Consider the following 27,915-nt stretch of genomic DNA (forward strand, 5'->3'; position numbering starts at 1 on the left):
AGACCCCGCATAGCCAGAGGAATGTTGAAAAAGAAAAGCAAAGCTGGGGACATCACAGTTCCGGACTTCAAGCTCTATTACAAAGTTGTCATCATCAAGACAGCATGGTACTGGCACAAAAACAGACACATAGATCAATGGAACAGAATAGAGAGCCCAGAAATGGACCCTCAACTCTATGGTCAACTCATCTTTGACAAAGCAGGAAAGAATGTCCAATGGAAAAAAGACAGTCTCTTCAACAAATGGTGTTGGGAAAATTGGATAGCCACATGCAGAAGAATGAAACTGGACCATTTCCTTACACCACACACAAAAATAGACTCCAAATGGTTGAAAGACCTCAATGTGAGACAGGAGTCCATCAACATCCTAAAGGAGAACACAGGCAGCAACCTCTTTGACCTCAGCCGAAGCAACTTCTTCCTAGAAACATTGCCAAAGGCAAGGGAAGCAAGGGCAAAAATGAACTATTGGGACTTCATCAAGATAAAAAGCTTTTGCAAAGCAAAGGAGACAGTCAACAAAACCAAAAGACAACCGACAGAATGGGAGAAGATATTTGCAAATGACATATCAGATAAAGGGCTAGTATCCAAAATCTACAAAGAACTCATCAAACTCAACACCCAAAGAACAAAGAATCCAATCAAGAAATGGGCAGAAGACACGAACAGACATTTTTCTAAAGAAGACATCCAAATGGCCAACAGACACATGAAAAAGAGCTCAATATCGCTTGGCATCAGGGAAATCCAAATCAAAACCTCAATGAGATACCACCTCACACCAGTCAGAATGGCTAAAATTAACAAGTCAGGAAACGACAGATGTTGGTGGGGATGCGGAGAAAGGGGAACCCTCCTACACTGTTGGTGGGAATGCAAGCTGGTGCAGCCACTCTGGAAAACAGTATGGAGCTTCCTCAAAAAGTTGAAAATGGAGCTACCATATGATCCAGTAATTGCACTACTGGGTATTTACCCCAAAGATACAAAAGTAGGGATCCGAAAGGGTACGTGCACCCCGATGTTTATAGCAGCAATGTCCACAATAGCCAAACTGTGGAAAAAGCCAAGATGTCCAACAGATGAATGGATAAAGAAGATGTGGTATATGTATACAATGGAATATTATGCAGCCATCAAAAGGAATGAGATTTTGCCATTTGCAATGACGTGGATGGAACTGGAGGGTATTATGTTGAGCGAAATAAGTCAAACAGAGAAAGACATGTATCATATGATCTCACTGATATGAGGAATTCTTAATCGCAGGAAACAAACTGAGGGTTGCTGGAGTGGGGGGTGGGGTGGGAGGGATGGGGTGACTGGGTGATAGACACTGGGGAGTGTATGTGCTCTGGTAAGCGCTGTGAATTGTGCAAGACTGTTGAATCTCAGATCTGTACCTCTGAAACAATGCAATATATGTTAAGAAAAAAAAAAGAAGAAGAAGGTAGCAGGAGGGGAAGAATGAAGCAGGGGAAATCGGAGGGGTAGACGAACCATGAGAGACAATGGACTCTGAAAAACAAACTGAGGGTTCTAGAGGGGAGGGGGGGTGGGAGGATGGGTTAGCCTGGTGATGGGTATTAAGGAGGGCACGTATTGCATGGAGCACTGGGTGTTATACGCAAACAATGAATCATGGAACACTACATCTAAAACTAATGATGTAATGTATGGGGATTAACATAAGAATAAAAAAATATATATACATGCCTGACATTAGCTTAAAACTCTCCAGTGACTTCTCATTGTGCCACAGATTCTGACCAGAGCCTACACCAGAATCCAACCTCTGCCACACCATCCCCTTCATCCCTTTTAGTTCTTCTCTCGGCCAAATGTGTTTCAAGCCTCAGGCTCCTTCCTGTTACTTCCTTAGGACAGTTGCCAGTTCTGTAATCCCTGGCTTCTACCTCCCTAGATCCCTTTCTTCCTTCACGTGTCAGTAAATGTTAGGTCCATGAAGACCTTTCCTTGAACTAGTCTGCCCTAAAGTAATCCTTCCTCCATGACCTTCCTCCATCATTCTACTGATTTCCTTTACAGAATACACAGAGTATCAAGTTATGTTGTTTCTTTATTTACTCACCATCTCACCCCAACAGGCTGTAAACTCCAAGTTGAGCAGCATCCGGCACATCCTAACACTTTATCCCTAATCCCTAGCACAGAATATTACTTGAATGAATGAATGAGGTCTGAAGCCACTCTGAACAAATGTAAACTTTTGAATTAGCTAAGGAGAAATATATTCTTGATTTTCTTGAAGTATAAGCCAAACCATTTTTATGGTATGGTGAGCTAATAACCCTTTTAAGGTATCAGACTATATGGGAACAACTAACAGGATTTCTGATTGTCTGTTGTGCTTTTCTTCCTGGGAATAAGGAAAAACTCTAGTATTTTTCCCCACTGAGGATACTGAAGCCTAGAGATATAAAGTGTCATCTTAGATTTGTGGTCAGAATTTGAGGTCATGGCTCCTGATATTCAAGTGTTATCTTCACTATTAAAGCAGAATAATGTGTAACTGCGTATCTCTTCTCAATGTATTTCCATAGTCCCCTCTAATTAACACTCAACAGACATCAGTCTGCAACTAAACATATTTATAGTAAAAACCAAACAAAGGATATCTGTTCACTGATTTTTTTTAATATTTGTGGGATGTTCTTTGAGAAAAATCTTGCAAAAGGGGTAGCATAGAATTCAGAAAGTATCACATAACTTCAGAGATTGACTTTGCTATAATGCGTCATAATTGTTCATAACAGGTGGCTAAGTCAGGTGATGGCTAGGGCTAGCCAACTGAACTTCAATTATTAAGTATTAACTGAAAAGAAAAAATATTGCATTTTTGAAGATTCAACCTTATCTCTCAAAATTGGCTACTTTTCGTAATCAGCTTTTGTGAAGTCTCCCCTTGTTTTCTCTTTTACATAAGCAACTGCAAAATAGATGTCTATTTTGTTTTTGTTTTTTTAAAAATCTTTTTTAAAAGATACTTTAAAAAAAAATTTATTTAAGAGAGAGAATGAGTGGTGCCTGCGTGGCTCAGTCGTTAAGCATCTGCCGTCAGCTCAGGTCATGATCCCAGGTCCTGGGATCAAGCCCTGCATTGGTCTTCCTGCTCAGCGGGAAAGCCTGCTTCTCCCTCTCCCATTCCCCCTGCTTGTGTTCCCTCTCTCGCTGTGTCTTTCTCTGTCAAATAAATAAAGTAAATCTTAAAAGAAAAAAAAAAGAGAGAGCATGAGACGGGGGAGGGTTAGAGGGAGAAGCAGGCTCCCCACTGAGCAGGGAGCCCGATGCAGGGCTCAATCCTGGGACTCCAGGATCATGACCTGAGCTGAGGGCAGTTGCTTAGCCAACTGAGCCACCCAGGTGCCCTAGAGTAGTCTACTTTGGAGACACCTTCAAGTTAACATAAGAAGAAAATGGAAATTGCTAATGTATTTTAGTTAATTTCCAATTACATGTCTCTCACTTGTTTCATACACTTGCAGCTCTATTGTGAGCATCAGATTGTAAATCCTCAGTATTTGTGAATTGATTATACTTTGAAAAGATGTTAGAATGCCACACGGAGTTACAAGATGCCTTATTTGATGAAGAGGGAGAGAAGTAGGAACGCTTGCTTGTGTTACCTCATTTAATGCTCATGAACAACTTGCAGGTTGTCATGACCCTACTTTACTGCTGAGAAATGTGTATTAAAGAAATTAATTTGTCTTAGACCAGACAGCTAAGAAATGGCAGTGCTTAATTCAGCCCTAGGGCAATTTATCATCAAAGACCTTACCCCAAGCCACCCCCACCACTAGGCTCCCTTATATTGTATTGACTTTGAAAGATTTTTGGCCGTGACCTCACATCCCAGCCTGGCCCATTCATGTTTACATCTATGTCATAGAAACAAAGGCGTCACAAAATGTTTTTACTTTGATAGACACTAGGACATACTGACATTTTCCATTCTACTTCTAAAAATTGCTAGTTGTGACTCACTAAATTGATAAAATGATCCATTAGATCTCTACCTGTATTTTGAAAGACCCCCAATCTAAATGCCTTCTTTAGACATCTTGCAGTCTGCCGTCCAATTCTTCCCTGCTAGAAAGATCTTCTCTGATTCATCCCTTGTGGCATAATCTTAAACACCCATTAAGATACTTGCAGATATTTTTCGTAAAGTTTAATATAGTATCAGTGTATATGTGTGTACTTCAATGTAAATAACCATTCTGGCCAAGAGAGGGCTTATAATACTCTTAGACAAGTAAATCATTCTTGGTATAAAATCGTACCTTTTGGGGGGTATTTATGAGAGAAATATATGTTTTGTTTACCGAACACCTAATTCTTAGAGCTCCACTTAAATGTTTTATTTAACACTTTCTAACAGGGGTGGGCCTTTCTGTGAACAGCTAGTGAAATACCAACAGGGAGAACACATTTTATAATTGAACACAAATCTCTGTTGCATGGATGAACTACTAAGAGCTATAAATAGAAACTACGGCAAAATTATTTCACTAATTCAATATTTTATTGATGTCAAAGCATTTTAACTTTGAGTTGTATATGTCATTTCATTAGTAATTTTTGAAGAAACACTTCCAGAAAATATCAACTTTTATCAATCAGTTGTGCTACTAGAATTAAATCGAAGAGGGAGTTAACTAAATTAATTTATTGAAGCATTTGCAGTTATATTCACTTAGGTACAAAACTTTTGTAAGAAAGATAACACTTTTATTGCATTATATAATTTCATATTTTCTGGAGTCATAATGCAAACTCTGATAAGCATAAATATACATAATGCAACCAATCAGCAATGTAACCATTAAAAGATTTAAAATGTAAAACTAGAATTTAACAGGCAAAATACTTAATATGGCTTTTAATGGAAAGTAACTGTTTAGAAATGATTTGTTATTGCCCCATTCTAGTCATTCAAGTGAACATAAAGTTATCTCTATTTAAAAGCCAATGTTGTACATTTTATAACATGTACGCAATATGCTTCATGGACTTTCTTAAATATACAGATATATATATAGATATAGATATAGATATACAGTACACTGACAGTTCTAATACCCCTGAACATGTTGATTAAAACTATTACAATATTTCTATTATAAAACTACTTGAAAAGTTGGCATCACCTCTTGGTATTGAAGTTCAATCCTACAGAATTGGAAAGAAAAAAAAAAAGCAACAAAATGTTGGTTATAAATACATTCTTTACAAAAAAATTGAATAGTGGTCCCGCACTCATACTTTATATTACAGTGAAAACATTGCCTTCATTTTAAGGTATTTACATCTTGTTGTCCTTGGTTTGTGTGTGAAATATACAGAAGTTGAGAGTGAGACTATTGTAGGCAGGCCTATTTGTTTAGTTTTCCTACTTGTTCGTTTTTGTGGAAGTTTCAAATCTCTTCTTTTGAGTTGTTGTTGATTTCTATTTGCCTTGTATTTCTGCTGCTGCTTCTGGTGTTCTGGGAACACTGGGTGACTTTGCTTCTAGGAACAGGAAGAAAAGACTTAACTCTTGAAACACCCAACTCAGTCTTTGATGGACTGTTGCTGCATTCGGCCGGTTGATGGCTGCTGAGAGGACTGACCCCCTGTGAGAGGAGAGAGCAGAACAGGCCTGTCACGTCTGACCTGGTGGCCACCCGCTAACCGCCGTCCTCACCTCCTGCTCTGTGTCTCTGCACCAGCATGGAGGAGAGTCTCCCTGAACACGGTTCTCCTGCAAAACCAAACAGCAGACTAGAGAGAGAAGAGGCTGAGTGATTAACTTCCTCCAGACCCACCACCTGATTTTCATTTAGGCCCTTCGTGGCCTCGTACGAGTCCGTGAATCAAATGTCACAGTCTGGCAGCTTCCTGAAGTCCTGGCCCCGAAGACATCACCAAACTGGATTAGTCTCTGTAGGCAGCTCCTCAAATATCAACTCTCTCACTTTGGGTGAGTCACCTCACTTTTCTGCTTTCCTGGACACCAGATATTAAATGCTCAGAAAGTATGCGCTGATGAACTAACTCTAAGACTGGAGCACGGCTCTGGGTGTTTCTTCCAGAGCAGAAACCATCCGTGCTGTAACAGGGGCGCTTCCCTCCTGCACAGCCACAGAGCTAGACGGCTGACGTGATTTGTCCCCGGTCTCAGAGGGAGGACGCTGGGCCGGACCTCGGGCTCCCAACTTTCCCTCAAGGTGTTTGCCCTTAGAGTGTCTAAAATTCTGCCAACCAACCAACGTGAAGGAAGGCTTCCTCTCTGAGCTGCTCCCCATGCCTCGTAAGCAGTTGATCCTCCTGACTTTCTCTCCTTTAATACAACTAAACAGCAATGGAACCATTAAAAGATTTAAAATGTAAAACTAGAATTTAACAGGCAAAATAGTTAATGTGGCTTTTAAAGGAAAGTAACTGTGTGGATTCCCCCTGGCCTTTGAATTCTCCTGGGCATCTTCCTAAATCTGGAAAATGGGACTTAGGCCTGGGCCTAGTAAGACCAATCCCAACTTGTAATTTGTTCTAAAACACCAGGAAACTCAACACGGGAGGCACATTTAGAAGAAATGGCATATTTTGCTAAAGATAGCAGCTGGGCGATATATGGAATCTATGAGCGAGGGGAGGGAAATCTGTGTCAGGGCCCAGACAGAGAAAAGGTGATACATGGTCCACCCCATCGTCTGCATCATGAAAGTGGGGGGCAGTGTGCATCATTACGGTCTGAGACAGGAAATGCTGACATGAAGTAACAAGAAGCTTCCCTTGCAGTTAAACATGTGCTTGGGGTGTGAGGGTATAACAGGAGGCCTGTGGAGAGCTGCTGGGAGTGTAAGAACAGGGCCAGTGACTGCTACAGAGTGTGCTTGGGCAGCTAAGCACAGGTTGGAGGTGTTTTCCCTAAGGCTAAGAGGTACAAGAGCCTGGGACTAGGAGAGTTCATGGTGTTTAATGCTTTCTGGGCTAGGACCCAAAAGTTCTATTCAACATAAAAGGTTACTTATCAATGTTGTACATATTAAGCTCAAAGAAAACTACTAGTTTGTATAGAAAAGTGCTGCACCCAAATTAAGTTTTAAAGTAATTTTGTTAAATTAGAGCAGTTCATTCAATATTGACTCACTGCTGGAAGCTAGGAGGATACTATAATCCCTGCTCTCTAGATGGGGAAGTTGGGGATGGGCTGGGGAGACAAGTAAAGGCAAACACTGTAGAGAAGATGGCGGTGAGATGGATCTTTGAGGAGGTAGAGGGCTGTGATAAGTGAACAGGGGAGAAAGGGTGTAGACAGACAGGAAGGTGTAGAGGATGGTGTAGAAATAGTGGATTACATGTAAGTTACACAAAGCTCTATCAACCCCTCTAAAGATACATTTAGAAACAAAGGGGCTGGACAAAATAGAGGACCAGGTCAAAGTCCAGGTGGCACCTCAAACCAAAACTATTATCAGAACCTCGGGGTGGAGGAAGCATGATCTGGGCACTGGGGTTTAAAAACAAATCCTCAAGTGGATTTCATTATGCAAAAATGAGAATTTCTGCTTTCGGGGGAGTCATTTGGTTTTCATGAGAAGAAAACCTATCCGTGTCTGTTGTATTAGTGATTTAAATATGTGCATTTGTTTTTAATTTAGAAGGCTAACCTGCCACCAGATTAATAAATCCCACTACATTCCCTTACTGTTGGAGCAGTAGAGAGTTCTGTTGTGACAAGTGAGGATTGTCGAAAGTGATTTCAGCTAAGCCAGAGAGCTCTCACTTTAAAAGAATTACTTCCTGATAACAGAAGGAACCGGGCATCTAACCAAGAACTGCGAGCTGAGTTTATCAGAAGGATAGAAAAGAAATGAGCCTGCCAAGCTTTCAGAAGGCTGTCCAATGTGTTACTTTGCCCTCTGCTGGCAGGTTCTGAAAAAAACACCTCCTCGCCCTTGCGGGGTAGCCCCTCCACCTGTGTTCAGTGTGCGAAAGAGGAGCTGTGCTAATACCCACCTCAACTCAACCGCGTAAGAGCCCAGAGTGTAAAGGAGGACACATGTTTTTAAAGGTCTCTCTTAAAACCAAGCTGTCCTGAGTTGCCCTGAGCGTATCCCACTTTCAGTACTATTTTTTGTGGACAGTACCTTATTGTAGCAACCAATAAGGTCCTGTGACAGAGAAATAGGGGTACAAAAACCTTGCCTCCATGAGGCATTTAAACAATGGCAGCTGGTCACGACCGGTAAACATTTTTATATAGGAAAGTGACTTGGCCCTTGGAGAAAGAGGTTCACGGTTTTTCTTCCTGGTCTTTGCATGGACTGACTATTCTACAAGGAACCCTAAAGAGCGGTCCCGGAGGCCCAAGAAATGTGTTCAGGAGGGACAGCTCCTGACCAAAATGTCTTCCAGCCAGAATTCACAATTCTCTAAATTGTTTTTGCTGTGCTTTCTAAACAGTTCCCAACTGGGGAGAGGGTGGGGGAGGCAGACATGATAATAGCAAGCCAGAAAGGTCTTGTCTTGCTCTTCTTCACAGATCATCATGTTATGTATTTTTTATTTGGGACCTCAGCCTTGCCAATGCTTCCTTCCCCCCTTCTTCCCCCAAAACCTACAGCTCACGTGTAACTAATTGGGACTGGAACCTCATGAAGCAGTGGGACAGCAGAGGCTGTGGTGAGCAGATGATGAATAATTTAATAGTCTCACCATGCTCACTTTCTAATCCTTCTCTCTGCAACCCCCCCCACCCCCCAGGTCTTCGTCAGCCGCCGCGGGAGGGGACAAGAACAGGATGTGAGCCACACTCCACGTGACGTGGTGAACAAACCACCTCTTACTAACAGCCTCTATGAAATCTGCCTTCTCACAAAATAACTACTGGGTAAGAAGTAGTTTTATTGTGTGTGTTCACCCAGGAGTACCATGCTGGGCCATCTCTGGGCTTTTATTAACCATAGTCCTCGCTCTGCCACTTACCATCCTGCCTTGTTTTCAAAGGAAAGCCTCTCACTGAAGCCAATGCGCATTATGGCAAGTTTAAAAAAAAAAAAGTCCTTTTTAGTTCAGTTTCTTAAGTTTTTTTATTTAATTGATAGAGCACAAGCCGGGGGAGCAGCAGGGAGAGGGAAAAGCAGACTCCTGACGCAGGGCTCCAGCCCAAGACCCTGGGATCATGTCCTGAGCCGAAGGCAGATGCTTAACTGACTGAGCCCCCCAGGTGCCCCCTAAAAAGGACTTTTTTTTTTTCAGGTGTGATAGATCTTTCTTTACATTATTTAGCCTGTTGCAATTCTAAAATGCAGGAAACCTTAAAGGTTCTCAAATGAATACATTTTAAAATAGAAGAACCAAGACAGAAGTCTCATTATATATACTTTTGACACACACAATGCTTCTCTACATCATTCTTTCAAGCTATTATCTAAACAGTGATCTTTCTAACCCTGATTAACTACTGAACACTTACTTTTACTCTACTTCTCTTTTCACAGCTGTGGTTGAAAAAGAATTCTGTGATTCACACTGAAAGAAGATTCGGGAAGTCCATGCCACAGCAATCCTTTTTTGTCTCATTTTGCAGGGAAATGGGCACTTACCTTCGGTGACACTGGCATTCTTGGATTAACAGTTGCTGAAAAGGCAGGGTTGTTTCCTGAACTATCAAACCTCCTTAAATCATCCCTGGAATCAGCAATCTGGAAAAGAGACCATTTATCAAGTCATAGGTACACACTCAAGGCATAACTTAAATTCACTATAGAAAATCTGCATTTTCTATATATGTTACCTTCTTCTCTGACCCTCAGGAGCTCCATGAACATACCCTCAAGGCCTATACTGTGCACAACAAAGACTCCAAGCCTTTAAGTGAAACTACCAGAAAATACATGAGAAACAGGTCCTCCTTCCTTAGAGATTATTTAAAAAAAAGTCAAAAGAAGGTGACCAGATGATGAGCCCTATAGAAAAAAAAAAAATCTGTCCTGGCAAAAGTGTAGGATTTTAATCATTACCTATTTTTCCAGTGGGTAAGTATTTCAGCTCATTTCCAGCAAGGTTAAATCAGACTGTCAATTTGACTTTGTCCCGGAGATTTGGATTGTTCAGATGTAAGAGTTAAGAGTCTTCCGGTGGAACCTCACATTATAACTACCTTCTTATCCTCCCTTTCAAGTAAAAGGCCTTTATCAAGGAAGTCTGGTTCAATTTGCTGCAGCTAGAAGAGTGCCAAGACAAGCTGAACTTGAAGCTGTTGACACTGCCTTTGAGATTTGGGGTCCACTGATTTCTATATATAGATCTCAATTTTCACGGCTTAAAAGGTTATGACTATATGCATTACAGAGGCCACATTTTCTTGTAAGGAAGGTTGTGGCTTTTCCTGTGTCTATAACACGAGTCTGCTGTGATGCTCTCTTACTGATAGGTGACTTGTATACCAACATTAGAAAAACAAAAAGGAAGAAAAGCCTAGGGAAACAGTGATGCCTGAATGCGTTGGGTGTGATTTGTGCTAATGCAATCAACATGCAATTTTAACCTCAGGTCTTTCAGAGGAGTTTTGAAAAGCGAGCTGTACTGAATAGAACTCCTTTTTATATAAAAGACAGTTTGGAGAAAGGGCTTTTCTTTTTTCTTTTCTTTTTTTTATTCTTATGTTAATCCCCATACATTACATCATTAGTTTTAGATGTAGTGTTCCATGATTCATTGTTTGTGCACAACACCCAGTGCTCCATGCAGAACGTGCCCTCCTCAATACCCACCACCAGGCTAACCCATCCTCCCACCCCCCTCCCCTCTAGAACCCTCAGTTTGTTTTTCAGAGTCCATCGTCTCTCATGGTTTGTCTAGAGAAAGGGCTTTTCTAAGCAAGGTAAAGAGGATTTGATTTGGAGCATTAACCATACTATTCAATCAGGAATTTCTTTCAGGGAGTGGGTGTTGTGATGTGGCTCTAAAGAATCTCTTTCCTGCCCGGGGAGCCAATCCATGTCCTCCCGCCTTGTACTGCTTACCTTGCTTATATCAGATTCAGATTTGCTGGAGCACATACTCTGAAGTTCCTTGACAAGGTCCGCTTCATCATCTGAACCCAGAGACAGCCTTTGTTCCAAATTCAATGTCGACGATAAATCGTTCTCTAAAGACCTAATACAAAGTTCAGAAAAGAGTTTTTCAAAGTGGGAACCACAATCCAGTTTTGGGGAGTTGGGATCGGGTAGGAAAAGTTTCTAAATATCCTTTAAAAGAGTCTGAAATGTCACCTGATGGCACAGTCTGGCAACTCCCACTCAAAATTTTATTCACCGAGAAATCTCCTTGGTTTAGAACATTCCAGTCCTTTTTTCTTCCCTTTCTCCAAGCCTAGATGAAACTTAGGACATGAAATACTGGGGAAGCAGAGGGACAGTTTGATACCCTGGAACAACTATAAATTTCAAACTTGGCTCTACCACTTACTGGCAACATGGCCACAGGTCGTATTTTCTTTTTTTCGCTTCCCTTAACACTTCAGTTTCTGGGTTATCTACATGATAGAGTTACTGGGGAAATTACATAGGCTGCTGTATATAATGGATTCAGCAGTGTGCCTGGCAGAAAGGCGCATGTGTCACGGTTTCCTTTATCCATCTTCTCTCTCTTTACAATTCCCCCGTCTGTAATTCTGTGAACTTGGTTCTAAATGTTACCTGTCAAGTGACAGGACACACAATTTATTGAGTTACAATGGAGAGCTATTTACACGCTGCCCAAACATTTCCATGATTAACCAAATCATCTTTTGTACCTCAAAATTTGTAAGCTAAAATAATTCCCTAGGAGCAACATAAGAAAAAGTGATCATTTTAAAACATCAGTCATCTAAAGCCTGTTTATCATGTCTTTATGTCAAAAGCATTAATGATCAAGTTTGATAAAAAAGCCATTAATACTTCTAACCTTTTCAACAAACTACAAGCAAAAAAGGCTTTATGTTAAGTTATATTGAGCTTAAAGAACATGTTTTTTAGTTTTCATGTGAAGGTGAGAATATGCCATCCCAAAATGTGTCACTTTGGCTGGTGGGTTATTTTGATCTGAAGTCAATCAAGACCCTGCTGACTCAAGGAAAACTTACCTAAAAGAATTTAGAATTTAGAAAGAGCTACTACCAGAGCTAAGGTTTTTATCTGAAATACCCCTGTCTGGCGGGGCAAGCATCTGCTCTTATCCTGTGATTCACCCCCTTCCGCTCAAAGCCCCAGGCCCCTATACCATTCCCTAGCTGAGGGTGACAATATAACCCTCAACTGCCTGATGTGGCCCTGAGTCTCCTATCTTTGGGGCTCCCAGACATAGGAAATTAAATTCATTTTTCTCCTGGTAATGTGTCTTATATCAATTTGATCATTAGACCAAAGAACCTACAAGAGAAAATTTTCCTACCATTACACATTCATTCGTTAGATTTCAGTTTAATACTAGCATTTGAATGACCTCTATTTTTTAAAAATATATTAATAGCATTATAGATGTACAAATAATGAAAACATGCATTGTTTGCTGCAAGTTAAAGGGAAACTTACTTTTGTTTTGACAGAGAGGCATTCCTGTTATAATTCAGCTGAGATACAGCTTTAATTTTGATACCTGTTTAAAGAAAAATGTAATCATTTTCAATAGAATCAATCATTGTCCTTGTGCATCTTGAACTCTGTATTTAAAAGAAACAGACTAGGGGCGCCTGGGTGGCTCAGTCGTTAAGCGTCTGCCTTCGGCTCAGGTCATGATCCCAGGGTCCTGGGATCAAGCCCTGCATCGGGCTCCCTGCTCAGCGGGAAGCCTGCTTCTCCCTCTCCCACTCCCCCTGCTTGTGTTCCCTCTCTCGCTATGTCTTTCTGTCAAATAAATAAATAAAATCTTAAAAAAAAAAAAGAATCATCTGGCTTCTTATTAAAAATACAGATTCCTGGGGGCGCCTGGGTGGCTCAGTCATTAAGCATCGGCCTTCGGCTCAGGTCGCGGTCCCAGGGTCCTGGGATCGAGCCCCGCATCGGGCTCCCTGCTCGGCGGAGAGCCTGCTTCTCCCTCTCCCACTCCCCCTGCTTGGGTTCCCTCTCTCGCTGTGTCTCTCTCTGTCAAATAAATAAATAAAATCTTTAAAAAAAAAAGAAAAGAAAAAATAAAAGAAACAGACTATGGACTCTGTTCTTTGATACTGTTTTTGGATTGAATCCATCTCTTGAGGCGTTTCTCCTCAGGAAAGTAGCTCTGGATGGAGTTCCCTGCATAGGATTGCTTTTATAAATGAACGGCCCCTCTCCTAAAATTGTAGGAGTGTTGCTAGCACAAATTCTCTCTAAAGAATGATTGTGAAAAGCTGAATCTATCCTCATGAAGAGGTCATCAGAGACAATCTCTACACTAGTTGCTTTGCCCATATTTTTGTTGTCATTGTCAGAAAGGGTGGCTATCAGATTTCCCTAATTACCAGATAGGTGCCTGGGCTTGGTCCCCGTCTCCCGAAGCCTGTGACCTGACATCATAGCTTTTCTGTTTTACATCAGGAGAAAAAGAGGCTGTGTCTTTACCAAACTTTATAATCACCCATCGTCATCTGTGTAGAATGCAAAGTGGTTTCTATTTTGATAAACAATGGTGTCAGAAAAACCAATAGCAACCCAAACATTGTAATATCAAATGGAACTATTGGGAAAAATATTTACCAATATAAAAAATGAAATATCCCAGTTACGCACAATTCTATTAATCTTCTGAATATGGTTTCATATTTCTAAGAGTATAACATTTGATATATCAAATATTAAAATATAAAATTATAAATTTTATACTTATATTCAATAATTTAACTTTTTAATATTTTACATAATCGTTTTCTGAGTTTGACTTAATACTGTTTTAAATTCATATTCACTTTATTGATTTTGTTTGTCCACTCTAAAGTATACGCTAACAACGCTTATTGTTTAGTTATTTGGCTCAAGCCAGAGGCTGGTCTTAAACCCTGCAGAAATTGTAATAAACTTGGAAACGACAGTGAAGAGCCTGGGTGGGTGTCCTGTTATTTGAGTGCTTATGGATTATTCCATGTACCATGGGATTAGAGTGGCATGGATGGAGGAAACAGCATAGGACTCGCAAGAAACAAAAACATGGGTTGCAGAGCCCCGTGATAGGGACAGACAGCCAAAGGTTTCTGAACTTCAGTTTTGTTACCTGGAAATGGAGAAGATAATCCTCATCTTAGAGCTCTTTTGCACTACATATAGGGATAGACAAGTGGAAGGTACAATCCTTGCTGCAGAGGTCATCTCAGCAGTCTCTATGCCTTAGGAGGGGGCTGATGTCTAATGACTTGACTCCCTGAATCAAACACTCTAACTCTGGGAAGTAATGGCAAGCTCTTAAAATCAGAATATCATATTACAGATACACAGCAATCACCTTAAAAAAGTATAAGGAAACTCTCATTCAGTGACTTTACATTCAGTCATTAAAAAAAAAAAAAGTCACAGTTTATGGACACATGCACGGGGTAATTACAAAACTTCAGCATGTATTAACATTAATACATGCTGTATTTTGCTGATTTTTAAGTATGAAAACATTAATGAACACAGGCAATTCTTCATGTTTCAAAATTTTAGGCATATTCTCTCTTTTTAGCAACTCTACTATAAAATGGGCATGATATTATACATAACAGAATATGTTGAGGGTGGGAGGGGCTCCCCAAATTACATATATGAGAAATGCACAATGCATATGAGGTTGGAACATCTTTTCATTCTTACTCAAATATGGATTTCCTTCAGGAAAGTCAATTCGTATAATTACTGATTACCCTATTGCCAAAGCCAAAAGGAATAGGTCTAACACCAGAGATAAATGTTTTAGCCTGTTTGAATAAAAACTTACATCTTCTTTTTTTATAGAGGATATTCCATTATATTGAATCTTTTTAATAATTTAGGAGAACATAAACCCTAAGAGGGCAGGAATTTTTGTGTTTGCTCTCCAGTGTGTAGACTAGAAGCTGACACAATATAGGAGAAAGAAATGTGTAAAACTGATTGATTCACGAAGGCCTTAAACTGGTATGAAATGTATCTCTATACATACTTTAAAAAATTTAAGGTTGGCTCAGAGATGACACAGAAAAGGAGAAAACAGCCTAAGTACAACTGTTGTTATTACATAGATTGAATGGTGGATGCCACAAACAAACGATTATTTCCTCCCAGATATTTTCAGAAATGTACCTACTACCCCCCGTTCATTCCCTGAGAATATGCATTGAAAACCTCAACTTTGTTGAATGCATAGTGAGAAAAGTAAAAGCACACTCACACTCCGAAAGCAGAGCCCGAGTGCCCACGTGCCTCCAGGCAGCATGGCCGCCTCACTTACCTTCCTCGCTCAGGCCCGGCTTGCTCCAGGACGGAGGAGAGAAGCGGCCAGACTTCTTGCGAGGACTGGTGCTCACTTTTCTCCAGGCACCACTCTCTCCTTTCTTCTTGCTACAACTGTTGTAACTTGAGACTATAGATAATGGGAAACCTCCTCCTTTGAAATCAGCTGTGTGCTGGTCCAGCTCTGAAACAACACAAATCATGTTTTGCCAAAAAGAAGGCAGTGAGCCTGCGTTTCATAGTCAAGTAAAATATAACAATTGCAATTCTCCAAGAAATATTCTTCAGAATCATGGCTGTGCTTAATACCCAAGCAGGGATGTTGTGACCCAGCAAATTTTACTTGGAGATCTGGAATTACTGAGCCAATAATTTAGAGAGTTCTCATATGATTTTACTTCTGTGTGGAATTTAAGAAACAAAACAGAGGATCATAGGGGAAGAGAGGAAAAAATAAAAGATGAAATCAGACAAACCGTAAGAGACTCTTAATCATAGGAAACAAACAGAGTTGCTGGAGGGCAAGGAGGTGGGGGTAACTGGGTGATGGACATTAAGGAGGGCATTTGATGTCATGAGCACTGGGTGTTATGTAAGACTGATGAATCACTGAACTCTACATCTGAAACTAATAACACATTATTTGTTAATTGAATTTAAATAAAATTTTTAGGAGGGAAGACTAAAAAAAATTTTTTAAAGTTCTGGGACAATGGTGCCAAAGGTACATTAAAGTCAAGATAATTTCTTTACTTCCGAAGAAAGAAGAGCTCCCTTATAATGAATTCAAACAAGTATTATGTAAGAGTGAATTTCCTCCCCTCCCCTCCCAGCACCAACCTGCATACCTGCTCTCTGGAGGGGACAGCCATGCAGCACGGCTTTATTGAGCAAGATGCTGAGAGCAGCTTTAACCACCGCCTGCTGTCCTTGGCTTGGGTGGTTTCTAGCAGTTGTCAGCCCCAGGCCCGGCTGTCTTCTCACGGAGGCTCTTGACAATATTGCTTCTTGAACTCTGGGTGCAATGATAGCATTCCACAGCTTAGCCATCCACCTTGCAAGAGAAGGGCAGTTGGCAGTGAGGTCCGGTCACAGATTACACACCACACCACGAAGGACGGGTTTGAAGAGCATGGAAAAAAACATTAAGTATTTCTACAGATATGCTGATTTTCCTAGGTAGTTTTGAAATAAGTGAAATTGGGGCACCTGGGTGGCTCAGTCAGGCGGCTGCCTTTGGCTCAGGTGGTGATCCCTGGGTCTCAGGATCGAGCCCTGCATCAGGCTCCCTGCTCAGTAGGGAGTTTGCCTTTCCTTTTCCCTCTCCCTCTGCTGCTCCCCCTGCTTGTACTCTCTCTTTCAAATAAATTATTTTTTAAAAAAGTGAAATTATCCAATATCAAAGATATTTGACTTTGCCTCAAAAATACAATGTTTTGCAGATGAAAGTGTTCACATGTCTCTTTCCTTTTACCTTCTAAGATCACTGAGAGCAGGAATCAATGCTTAAGTGTGTGTTGAATGAATGCATAAATAAAATATATGGAAGGGAAAGTAAATTTGCAGGTGGAAGTCTAGAAAGAAGATTTCCTGGAAATCGATGTCTAAACAGCTTAAACTTATTTGCCATATGTCCTTAATAAGATACATATATTTTAATATTTCTGAAATTGGGGTAGATCTTGTATTCAGTGGCAAATTAAATCTCTCCAACCTAAGGCAAAGGCTCAGTGTTTGCACGTGGGTGGGCTTAGCTCTGCAGAGCGGGGATGGGGTCACCAGCTGTCTCCCCAGATGGACTCTTTGTAGTAATAGCTGTAACAGTGGGACTTTACCCAAGGTTGGGGCATCCAACAGCAATTGAAATTCCTTTGTTGCAACATTAAAAAAAACACTTGTTTCAAGGCTGTAGAAGCTAAACCACATCTCCCAGTATAATGAAGTTTTCAAAGCTATTAGATATTGGCGTAAGCCTTTCAAGACTTAAAACTTTTGCCCAGGTATCAAGCATCTGTATATTAAGCTTCTCTGTTAATGTCTAATGATATGTTTTTCAAGAGAAAAAAGAAAACTGTAAGAGGGGAATAAAGACAAAAATCTGGTGTTCTGTACCATGTGTCAGACCTGCGCAAGCACTCCTAAAGGTATTAAGGGGTAAAGATTAAAAAAAAAGTAGCGCTTCCTGAACACAGCTGTTGGGAGACAATCCTCCATGGCATGTCTGCACATCGAGTGTCCACTTCTTGGCTCTCTTTTCAAGGATGTTAGTAATGCTAACATCTCTCTTGGAAGAGAGAGACAATGTCTCCTTCTGGAGAAGGCAGATTTGTTTTCCTTACTAGGATAATGAAAGTGGTACTTCCTTCCAGGGCAAAAGGCGGGCAGATTAGCTAGCAGCCCCCTTTAGGAGCCTGGGGGATTCTCAAGCTCCGAGTTCGGCAGCTGGGATCCAGGGGCCACTGTCCGTCACCCCCCCGGGGCCTGAGGCGCAGGGAGAGCCACTGCGTGGGTGAGGCACAGGCTGGGGCTGCGCTCAGGGCTGGAGTCCTCGGCTTCTGACCCAGCGTCACGCGCTTGCAAGCAGCGTACGCATCTCACAGCAGAGTCCCTGTAGTTGTTGGCAATGATAGGCAAGGCCCAGATTAGCTCCTAAGAATCTTGAGACTCTGGATGTGAGAAAGGCTTAAAGTTAATTGTAATACTGATGAAAAAAGAGGTGATCACATGAATAAATATATTTCTGCTCTTCAGCAAGAAAACGCTGTATACATTTTATTACTGTAATTCTTCCTTTCCCCCAATTAGCTGTTTTGAAATTGACCATTTGTTACAATAGAGAAGATAGATTATTTGTATGCCCTGCTCTCCAAAATGGATTTCTGCCCAGGATGCCAGAAAGTACAGAATCGATGCTAACAGTTAATCACAGAACCTTACTAAGCTGGATGGTGATACATTTTTTCCTCTTGATTTTCTATTTCATTAACTTTATTGTTAATATGTCTATTCTCATAAGCTGTTACAAAGGAAAACATAGTATTTAAGTATCATTAATAAAGGAGGAAGCTTTTTCTTTTTCTTTTTTTGAGAGAGAGAGAAAGAGAGTGGGGGGAGGGGCAGAAGGAAAAAGAATCTCAAGCAGGCTCCACGCCCAGCACACGGGGTTCGAGCTCATGAACCGAGCAGAAATCAAGAGTTGGACACTTAACCAACTGAGCCATCCAGGCGCCCCAAGGAGGAAGCTTTTTAATTCATCAACAGAATGTAAGCTTTCGTTTTTGGTTATAAGATCCTCGATGAATTTCTCATGTAGGCCTTTCGCAGGAGACACCGCACTGTATGTTGAACAGGACTCTGAGGAGACTTTTGTAACAGCTGGAAACTGCTACTTACTAGTTCTTAGTAAAAAGTTTCCTTAGGAGCTACTTAGCAACAGATGAGTCACGGTCATCCTCTGATGGGAAGTGCAGAGCTCCTTGGCCATGGCTCTATTTTAAATAGGTAAGTAAGGAGAAATAACACTTACTTCACTGTCGCTTGGGCATGTCCTGGGACTACAGGACAAGACAGGAAATACTTTGGCCCGAGAAGTGCTTCAGGTGTGCCCAAGCGGGCCAGGCAGGAGTTGAGCTGGCGCCAGACGGCCAGGGCCCAGTCGACGGTCTTGCACACGGGATCACAGGGGGAGGGCACCTGACCTCTGAACTACAGAGACAGAGAGTCCGGACGTGGGGCTTGGCTTAGAACAGTGCTTCTTTTAACAGTTCAAAAATGAAAAATACAAACATTTAAAACTGTAAAACAAAAAACTAGCTGAATCTGATCCACCTGAGGTGGGTGAAGGAGGGACAGCTAATACTATTATGTGTGTTCCATGAGATACAGATCTGTAGCTTATTACGTGAAATGAAAGCGTTCAGACACAAAAGAGCAGTAAGAAGACTAGGAAACCTTACACAAATTCTTAACTATCAGTTCTGGTAGAAATTATTATCCACATGCATACAGAGTACTTCACAGGGCCTTGCACATAGTAAGTAGGTGTTAAAAAAGGATTTTGATTTCATGAAACAATATTTGGTTAAGAGACAAGATGGTCCATCTAGATCTGTGGCATGTTCACTTTGTATTAATTTTAATTTCCTTAGGAGGAAGGTCTCAACTAAAATGCTAACTTCATCAAAATGTACAGAACTCTGCTGACATAAAGAAATTTGTTTTGAAATTTTTAAACATGCAAATTTTAAATAATAGAACGTAATATACATGGTTTGATGGTAGCAGTTCTTTTTAGAATTATGTTCTACAAAATCAAGTCCCTTTTTAGTATAGAGACTTCACAAAAGGACAAAGATTTCTTTAGTATTAGGAGAAATATCCTTCAATTATTTAGAAGTCAGATAGAGCAGTTAACTCAGTACTTTAGAAGAAAGGGATTCCTATAAATCTTGGTTTTACCAAGTTATTATGATATTAAGACTGGGGATAGTTTATGAATATGGGTATGTCCTACTTGAAGGGATATAATTTGGCCAAGTCAAAATGAAAGAGTGGTTCAGCGATCCTAGCAGCTCTGTTAAAACGGTATTACTGTGTTACATAAGGCCTTGGGAGCTCTTACGATTTCCCTTCTCTTCAAAAGAGGAATAGTTGTATTTCTCTGATACTCTTCCTGCAAGAATAAGATCATGTACTACAATTAATGATAACTGAATATTTACTTCTTAATAAAATTACAATTATTGTTTATTAAATACCAGTAGGATGCCTGGTATTGTCCTGAAAGGCCTCTTGACTTATATTCCTTTCAGGAATTGGAGGAAGAAATTGATCAAGAGCCGGTGTATGTCTAAGTACCCCCTCCCCAAAGATTTGGTTCTGTTAAACAGTTACAAGATTTCTGAGGTTTTGCAGGAGTCATTCATTCCCATTGCACATGTACCCAAGGAATCTGTTTTATTAACCTACTTGAAGTGACTCTTGGTAAGCGAAAGGCATTATCCCTCCTCCTTCCTATTCTTCACAGCACACCCCACATTCCCATTCTCAAACACAGTGTGGAAGTAAAATAAATCCTTTACAAACTATGTGTACCAGTGAGCTGGATGTGGGGGAGGTCCATTTTACCTGAAATAGTGCCACATCTACAGAATACAACTGGGACTCTTCAGAGGATAACATGCAAATTCATGAGGCCTTCCATATTTTTCCCTTAGGTAAACTATGGACTTCGGGTGATTATGATTTATCAATGTAGGTTCATCCTTGGTGAAAAAAAATGTACCATTCTGGTGAGTGCTAGACACTAGGCATGTATGGAAGCAGGGGGTATGTGAGAAATCTGGGTACCTTCCTCTCATTTTTAATGTAACCTAAAACTGCTCTTTAAAAAAAAAAAAAGTTTTTAAGGAAAAAAACTAGTATCTTTTGTGATTATTTATGTGAATTCTTTTTGGCAAAGAAATTTAAATATTAATGATAACATTAATGGAAGCATCAGTAATTTGCAAAGCTACACACCTATGACTGTCCTTACCTCACTTTTCTTCCTACTGGTGGACATGATATGATGGCCTAGCTTTGGTCAAAAGCATGTATTTATTACCAGCCAGTGGATTTTAACAGAGCTTGGGATAGATGATTTCTCTGATTAAATTAGGAATTTCAGATACTAACTCCCAGCACTAGTGGCAAGTATAGTTTACTGAATTACCAAAACCATTCCCACTCTATATTTCTCCCCACTCTCCTCCCCTGGTCCCCCACCCACAAACGCACGCACAAAGAATTTTGTTCAAGTACTTGGGGGAGAGCTTCCGTCTTGGGAAGGTAAGTCTAGCCACGATCTGGGGCAATAGGGTGGGCACAAAACCAGTTCTGATTAATGAAACAGGAAAAGTCTTCTGTTTCTGGACGTTTTAGAAAAAGATGTTTTCCTCCCTGATAAGGAGATTGAGAAGGCCTAAGCTCTCTTGCCCCTGTAGTGGCATCCAGGTTCCCCCCTTTGACATGCCTGGGTGTGGGTGTGGTGCCTGAGGCCCTGCTGACATCCTGCAATCTTGAGGGGAGCTCAGGAGACTTCCCCCAGACCCAGGACCTGACATCTCGGCAGTGAACAGACGTCAGCAACACCTACCACAAGACACTGGTTATGTGAGGGAAAAAATGCCTTTTTGTGAAGTAGGTAGCCTAGTGGGTGTTGTGTTATTTACAGCTTAAAATATGGTGATAGAAGATACTGCCCCCTCCAAATGTGGCCTGTGGTGCTGGATTAAGGGACGAAGTCTTAACTAACTCAAGCTCTCATGTTTCCAGTCAATCTCGACACCTCAGATCCTAGCTTGACTTAAGAATATTAATTAAATAGCAATGTACGAGGTTTGGTCAGCACTAATTTTGTTGTTTGGGAGGATACAGAATATTTTATTCCAAAATAATTGCCAGGAGTTATAATCACGCTTGAAAACGTGTCAAAAGCTAGGGAACTTTAATCTTCCATGTGAATTTTTAATATTTACTCTGGAGCAGTGTCAGTCATACGTTAAAACCAGCTTGAGTGGATGGATAAGGTTTTGAAGGCCCTGAGAAAGCAGTAGCCATTCCTGAAACGAGTGTTTAGTTTTCTGAGATAGCCTTCTATAGCCTTTAGAACCTGGAGAGACTCCTCGTCAAGAACAGTTAATTACAGGAGTAAAACCTATTTGCTTTTCTTTCTTTCTTTTTTAATACTTAACATAGTCCAGACACTGCTGCAGGTTTTATATGCGTCATCTTCTTTAACTCTGGGTTATCTAAAAGTTGCCCTTGCGCGAGGCTGCACGGTCAGCAAGTGGTAGAACTCCAGCCCGGGGGCCCCCTGACGCTCCCGCCCCTCCCCCTGGCAAGAGGCTGCCTTCGTTACCTTACTGACTGCTTTCCTCTGTAAGAACCTCCGCAGCAGTCCCTGCATGGGCTCGCTGTCCCACCGCAGCTGAACCCAGCGGAAATGCTGCTGCACCAGCAAGTCGGCGCCCTGGAGGCAGGCCTTGGTAACGGTTCCCATCAGAAAGCAGTTCTCGTGAAAGTAGTAACATTCAGCTGGCCCATTTCCTAAAACAAACCAAAAGCAACGGCCCAACCTCAACACGCCGTACGAAGAGACAAACGCGAAGCCCAACGAGCCTAAGAAAGAGGGACGTGAAGGACAACTCCTACTCTGGGCAGGCTCTTGCCACTCTCTTTACCTTTTTGCAAAGTCCAGGGGCTTTCGGTGCTGCGGTTTTCCAAAGGTGCCAGAAAGTCCCCCAGTAACTCAGACAATGAAGATTTTTCCAAATTCTCTAAGATGATAATGACTTTCTTGTTCACGGGAGACTGTTTCACGGGGATGAGACAAGCTGTGGTCAGAAACAGAACAGTGATTAAAGCTTTTACAAAAACCCCTATGAACTGGTTAAAAATCAAAGTCTGAAGATAGAAAGTGTTAGCGAAGATGTGACATAATCAGAATGCTCTTTAATTGCTGACGGAGGAGGACTCGAGTTTGGCATTGTTTAATACAGTTGGAAGTGGGAATGAGATCTTGCCATTTGCAACGACGTGGATGGAACTGGAGGGTATTATGTTGAGTGAAATAAGTCAAACAGAGAAAGACATGTGTCATATGACCTCACTGATATGAGGAATTCTTAATTGCAGGAAACAAACTGAGGGTTGCTGGAGTGGGGGGTGGGGTGGGAGGGATGGGGTGACTGGGTGATGGACACTGGGGAGGGTGTGTGCTCTGGTAAGCGCTGTGAATTGTGCAGGACTGTTGAATCTCAGATCTGTACCTCTGAAACAAATAATGCAATATATGTCAAGAAAAAAAAAAAAGAAGATAGCAGGAGGGGAAGAATGAAGTGGGGGAAATCGGAGGGGTAGACGAACCATGAGAGACGATGGACTCTGAAAAACAAACTGAGGGTTCTAGGGGGGAGGGGGGTGGGAGGATGGGTTAGCCTGGTGATGGGTATTAAAGAGGGCACGTTCTGCATGGAGCACTGGGTGTTATGCACAAACAATGAATCATGGAACACTTCATCTAAAACTAATGATGTAATGTATGGGGATTAACATAAGAATAAAAAAAATTAAAAAAAAATACAGTTGGAAGTGTACACAATGATCCACTACTAGATTCACAACAGATCCCAGTTAGGACCAACCCCAATTCCCACTGACAGCAGAATGGATCCATAGACGGGAGAGGACAGTGAACAAACGACAACAAGCATCAACAAACATGCAGGACTGTCAAAACAATATAGCAAGAAGCAAATCACAAAAGGATGTATATAATATGGTTTCACCAGGTAAAGTTCAAACACGGGCAGTACTATTTAAGGGAGTAAAGACAGTAAAGAGATTTAAAGTTAGTAAAATGATACAGGAAAGCAAAGAAATGGTTATCACAGAAGATGGACTAATGGTTACCTCTAGAAGGAAAAGTTTGTGAACGGGGATGGGGCACAAGGCCACATTCTGGAAGGCGGATATAATCTATTTCTTGGCCTGGTGGTACCTAAATGGTTATTTTATTTAGCATTATTCATTAATCTATAAATATAGGTAGTATGTATTTTACAGAGGTATATTTCATAATACAAAAGGTCAGAAATGCTTAAATGACCTTTAAATTACACATTTGTGAAATATTCATAAAATTATGGAGATAAGGACCTCAGAGAAAGAAGCTGATCCATCCTTTCATTTTACAGACCTCACAGAGGTTAAAGTTGTTTGACTAGGGTTTCATGACTGTTGTCGTGATTTTTTTTTTTTTAAGATTTATTTATTTGTGAGAGAGAGAGCAGGTGTGTGCATGCCTATGCCCACAGGAAGTGGGGAGAGGGGCTGAGAGAGAGGGAGAGAGAATCCTCAGGCAGACTCCATGCTGAGCACGGAGCCCAATGCGGGCCTCCATCCCAGGACCCTGAGATCATGACCTGAGCCGAAATCAGGAGTCGGACCCTTAATTGACAGAGCCACCCGGGTGCCCCAGGACTTCTGAATCTTGCCTTCGTGGACCTCCTACTGAAGAAGGGGGCACTAAACTGCATACCGACCCAAAACGAAAGATGGAAAGTAAATGGAAGATTATGATAATATGTAGGAAACGAGTAAGTCCATAGACAGAATGTACTTGAAACAGTGCTTAGCACCTACTAAGCGCTCAAATGTTAATATTGTAGTTAAAACGTGTATACTACTTCCTGCATACCAGTGAATTAATCAAAAATTAAAATCACTTTTTAAGATTCTAAGATGCCTCAGTCTTAGCCAAATTAACCTTGAGAAAAGGAGATCAATTTAAAATACTTGAGAGTATTTTATCAAGTATTTCACTTTCACAAATATTCATAATAGATTATAATCTAGTCCCCCTTGTTAGTCTAGACAAATGCATTTTCACTTTCAAAAGAACTCCTTGAACATTTTGTAAATGAATCTCTTCTGAGACTGAAATAGCTCTTCTGCACACTGTGAAGCTTTACAACTAGAAAACCAGAGACAGTAACAGCCACCTTTCAATCTCGTTGTTTTGTGGGGGCTGTTAACACTACTGTCTGCTGTGTGCCCAATCCCCTTCAACACAGCGATTCAGTAAAAAGTGCTAAAAATCTGTGCTGCTCAGCATTCAAATGCCAATGGCCCAGCCCATTTCTTTCAGAAATACATGCCTTGTGGAAGTATGATACATCTATAGTTCATTAAAACAACAGCAATAAACAAACCTTTTCTACCTGGGGATAAAAACCAGAGCAGGTTGAATAGTACATGTATCTGCTTTCCTATAACCAAGGACTAACGGTCTCCAGTTTCTCCTGGATTTGTGTTGAGGGTACGGCTGGCTCCGGAGGACCTGAAGCTGCTGCGTGCAGCCAGAATCTCTCTATAGGAACATGTATCTGCATTTCAACAACTGTTCATCTGTTGCCCCCTTGCTGTATGCCTATGCTAAGTGCTGTGGCATATCAGAGGGGACCGATTCTAACTGGGGGATGTGGCATTTTAAAATGTACCTGTTTCAAGGAACAGCATCTTGATAGGGAGACAGGTCAGGAGAAGGCCTTCCAGTTGTAAGAGATAGCATTGGCAGAGAATGGAGGCTGGGCAGGCCTCAGTCCTTCAAGGGACTAAGGCATCAGGTCAAGGTCAGAATAGCTTCAAGAGTGAAGGATGGTGAGCTCAAAGCTGAGACACACCTCCAGTCGGGGCTGGCTGAAAGCCTGGGATGGAGTCACATCAGTGGAATGCAATCAAGCAGCCACAGTTCTGGCATGTCCTCCTCCCGCCCCCCCCCCCCCCCCGCCAGGCTGCAGGGAACCATCCCCTGGGATCCATCCCCAGATGTTCTGACTTCACTGGTCTGGGCTGGGCCATTGGCATTTTGCATGCAGTCTGGGGTGAGACTTGATGATATGCAGCCTCAGAACGAGGCCACAAATGACAAGTGGAAGATCTAGAATGTTGTGTTGGAAGGGAGAAACCACCAGCTCTGGGAAGCCCTGGCAGTCTCTAAGGTGGGGGATAAACAGGATTGGATTCCCGCATTGAAATCTCACTCTGGTGCAAAGATGGCCTCGAGAGGAAAGAAACGGGAAACACACTTAGAGGCTCTGATTGCTGAGGTGAGTGCAAGAGGTAACGGGAGCCTCGTCCAGGGCCAAGGTACCAAACAAAGCTGTCTGAGATGGAGTCAGCAGGGCTGAGGGGCTGACTGACTTGAGAGAGGTGCAGAGAGGAAATGTCAGAGACAGCTCTGGCGTTCCCACTGGAGAAGAGGCTGTGCAGTTCAGGGAGGCAGAGCACTCGTGAGCAAGAGCACATGTGGGGCGTGGGTGGGGGTGATGGGTCAGGTCTCGTGGATTTGAGGAGGCATCCTGTCGGGAGATGTCTAGCAGGTGGTGAGACCCGAGCATGGGAGCAGCCAGGGAGAATTCAGGCTGGAGATAAAATGAATGCGTTCACAGAAGGGCCGCAGAGCTTTTGGAAACTGCTTAACATTCTCTTGGGTCCACAAGCAGGGGCTGTATGGCTAATCAAGTAATCGCCCATTAAATGGACAACCTGTGCCCTAGACAAAAAGGGGTTGGGGTTCCACCGCATCTTAGTTTATCCTGGTGTCCCATGACGGACTGACCCAGGGTCAAAGAGACTGGGTTTCTCTGATAAAAAGCTTTGTCTTCAACACTGCTAGTCTCATGACCTTATTTTTTCAATCACACCGACTTCTCTAACTACTTAAGTTCAACATCTTTAAATAGATTGGTTCAAAGGTAAATTTTATTTGCAAAAGAGCATGTGTCTCCTTCGGATTGTAGAGCAGAGTTTCAGGTCTAACCAACCCCAGGAGCAGGAAGTTTCCAGTTTGAAGGATTAGCCAGACTCCAATCAGGTTCCACAGAGATGAAAGGAGGCCACCCACCCCATGCTATAGCTGAAGATTTCTTTTAACCTGTTGCCAGAAAGTCAGCCATTTAGATTCCCTTGCCTTATGCTACTGCAAAGCTCTATTTCTGAAATGATTCTACTCTTTTTGTCCTTTCTTCTTCCAACTTGATAGGCTGTGTCAGCCCCACTCCTCTCCTGCAGATTGGTGATCCTAATCAGATATTTTGTGGCAAGGCTCGGGGCTACAGTCCAGTTCTGTACGCCCTTGTATTAAAAGTTCTGGAGAGTCAGTTCTAGAGCAACACTTGTTGGGTTAAAAATAATTAACCTATTACATTTATGGTTAAATCCAAACTCCTTTGTGTCTAAAGTGACAAGTCCATAATCTCCCCCTTAGAATGGAAAACAGCCTGTCTTTCACAGTCCACTAAAACAAGGCTCTGCAGGGATAATGCTCTGAGTCCAGATGAGAAGCAAGGGACAAACCTTCCAAGAGCCTCAAGTAATGCAGAGTCCAAGGAGGTGAACAAAGTTATGTGGACTCCAATGACCATATTCTCCTACTATTATTATGGTAATTCTATCTTTATTACTTCCAAAAAGGAAAGTTCTCTCAAGAATTCAAAGCGTTACTTTAAAATACCAATCTGGTGTTAAAAATTTTTTTTTTTTTACTACTTACTGTCACATGTAATTTTAAAAATTATCTGTCTTGCTGATTTAACAACATACCTTACTTACACTGAGGCAAAATTTGATCCAATTCTAATACACATTCACACCCTTTTTACCAAACAGAGCCATATGCTGTGACTCTCTCTCACAAAAGGCAATATGAAAAGGAAGATGTTATTTTTTATTTTTTATTTTTTTAAAGATTTTATTTATTTATTTGAGAGAGAGAGAGAATGAGAGACAGAGAGCATGAGAGGGAGGAGGGTCAGGGGGAGAAGCAGACTCCCTGCCAAACAGGGAGCCCGATGCGGGACTCGATCCCGGGACTCCAGGATCATGACCTGAGCCGAAGGCAGTCGCTTAACCAACTGAGCCACCCAGGC

The 27,915-nt window shown here is 41.6% G+C and overlaps 1 protein-coding gene and 1 pseudogene across 1 annotated transcript in view; both read right to left on the bottom strand.

The window, feature by feature from the left end:
- LOC118020551 overlaps positions 1-2,151 on the bottom strand; it is a 28,152-nt pseudogene extending 26,001 nt beyond the window's left edge.
- Positions 2,152-5,407: 3,256 nt separating this feature from the next.
- The window catches only part of CTTNBP2 (cortactin binding protein 2), a 152,334-nt gene continuing 129,826 nt past the window's right edge, over positions 5,408-27,915 (bottom strand). The window contains 9 exon segments of the mRNA XM_035020299.1: positions 5,408-5,647; positions 9,623-9,721; positions 11,045-11,177; positions 12,596-12,659; positions 15,441-15,626; positions 16,291-16,496; positions 18,969-19,147; positions 22,344-22,531; positions 22,666-22,818. Coding sequence (XP_034876190.1) covers positions 5,408-5,647; positions 9,623-9,721; positions 11,045-11,177; positions 12,596-12,659; positions 15,441-15,626; positions 16,291-16,496; positions 18,969-19,147; positions 22,344-22,531; positions 22,666-22,818 — 1,448 coding nt within the window.

The sequence above is a fragment of the Mirounga leonina genome, unplaced genomic scaffold, assembly GCF_011800145.1.
Source record: "Mirounga leonina isolate KUSES-001 unplaced genomic scaffold, KU_Mleo_1.0 Mir_174, whole genome shotgun sequence".
NCBI classification, from domain to species: Eukaryota; Metazoa; Chordata; class Mammalia; order Carnivora; family Phocidae; genus Mirounga; species Mirounga leonina.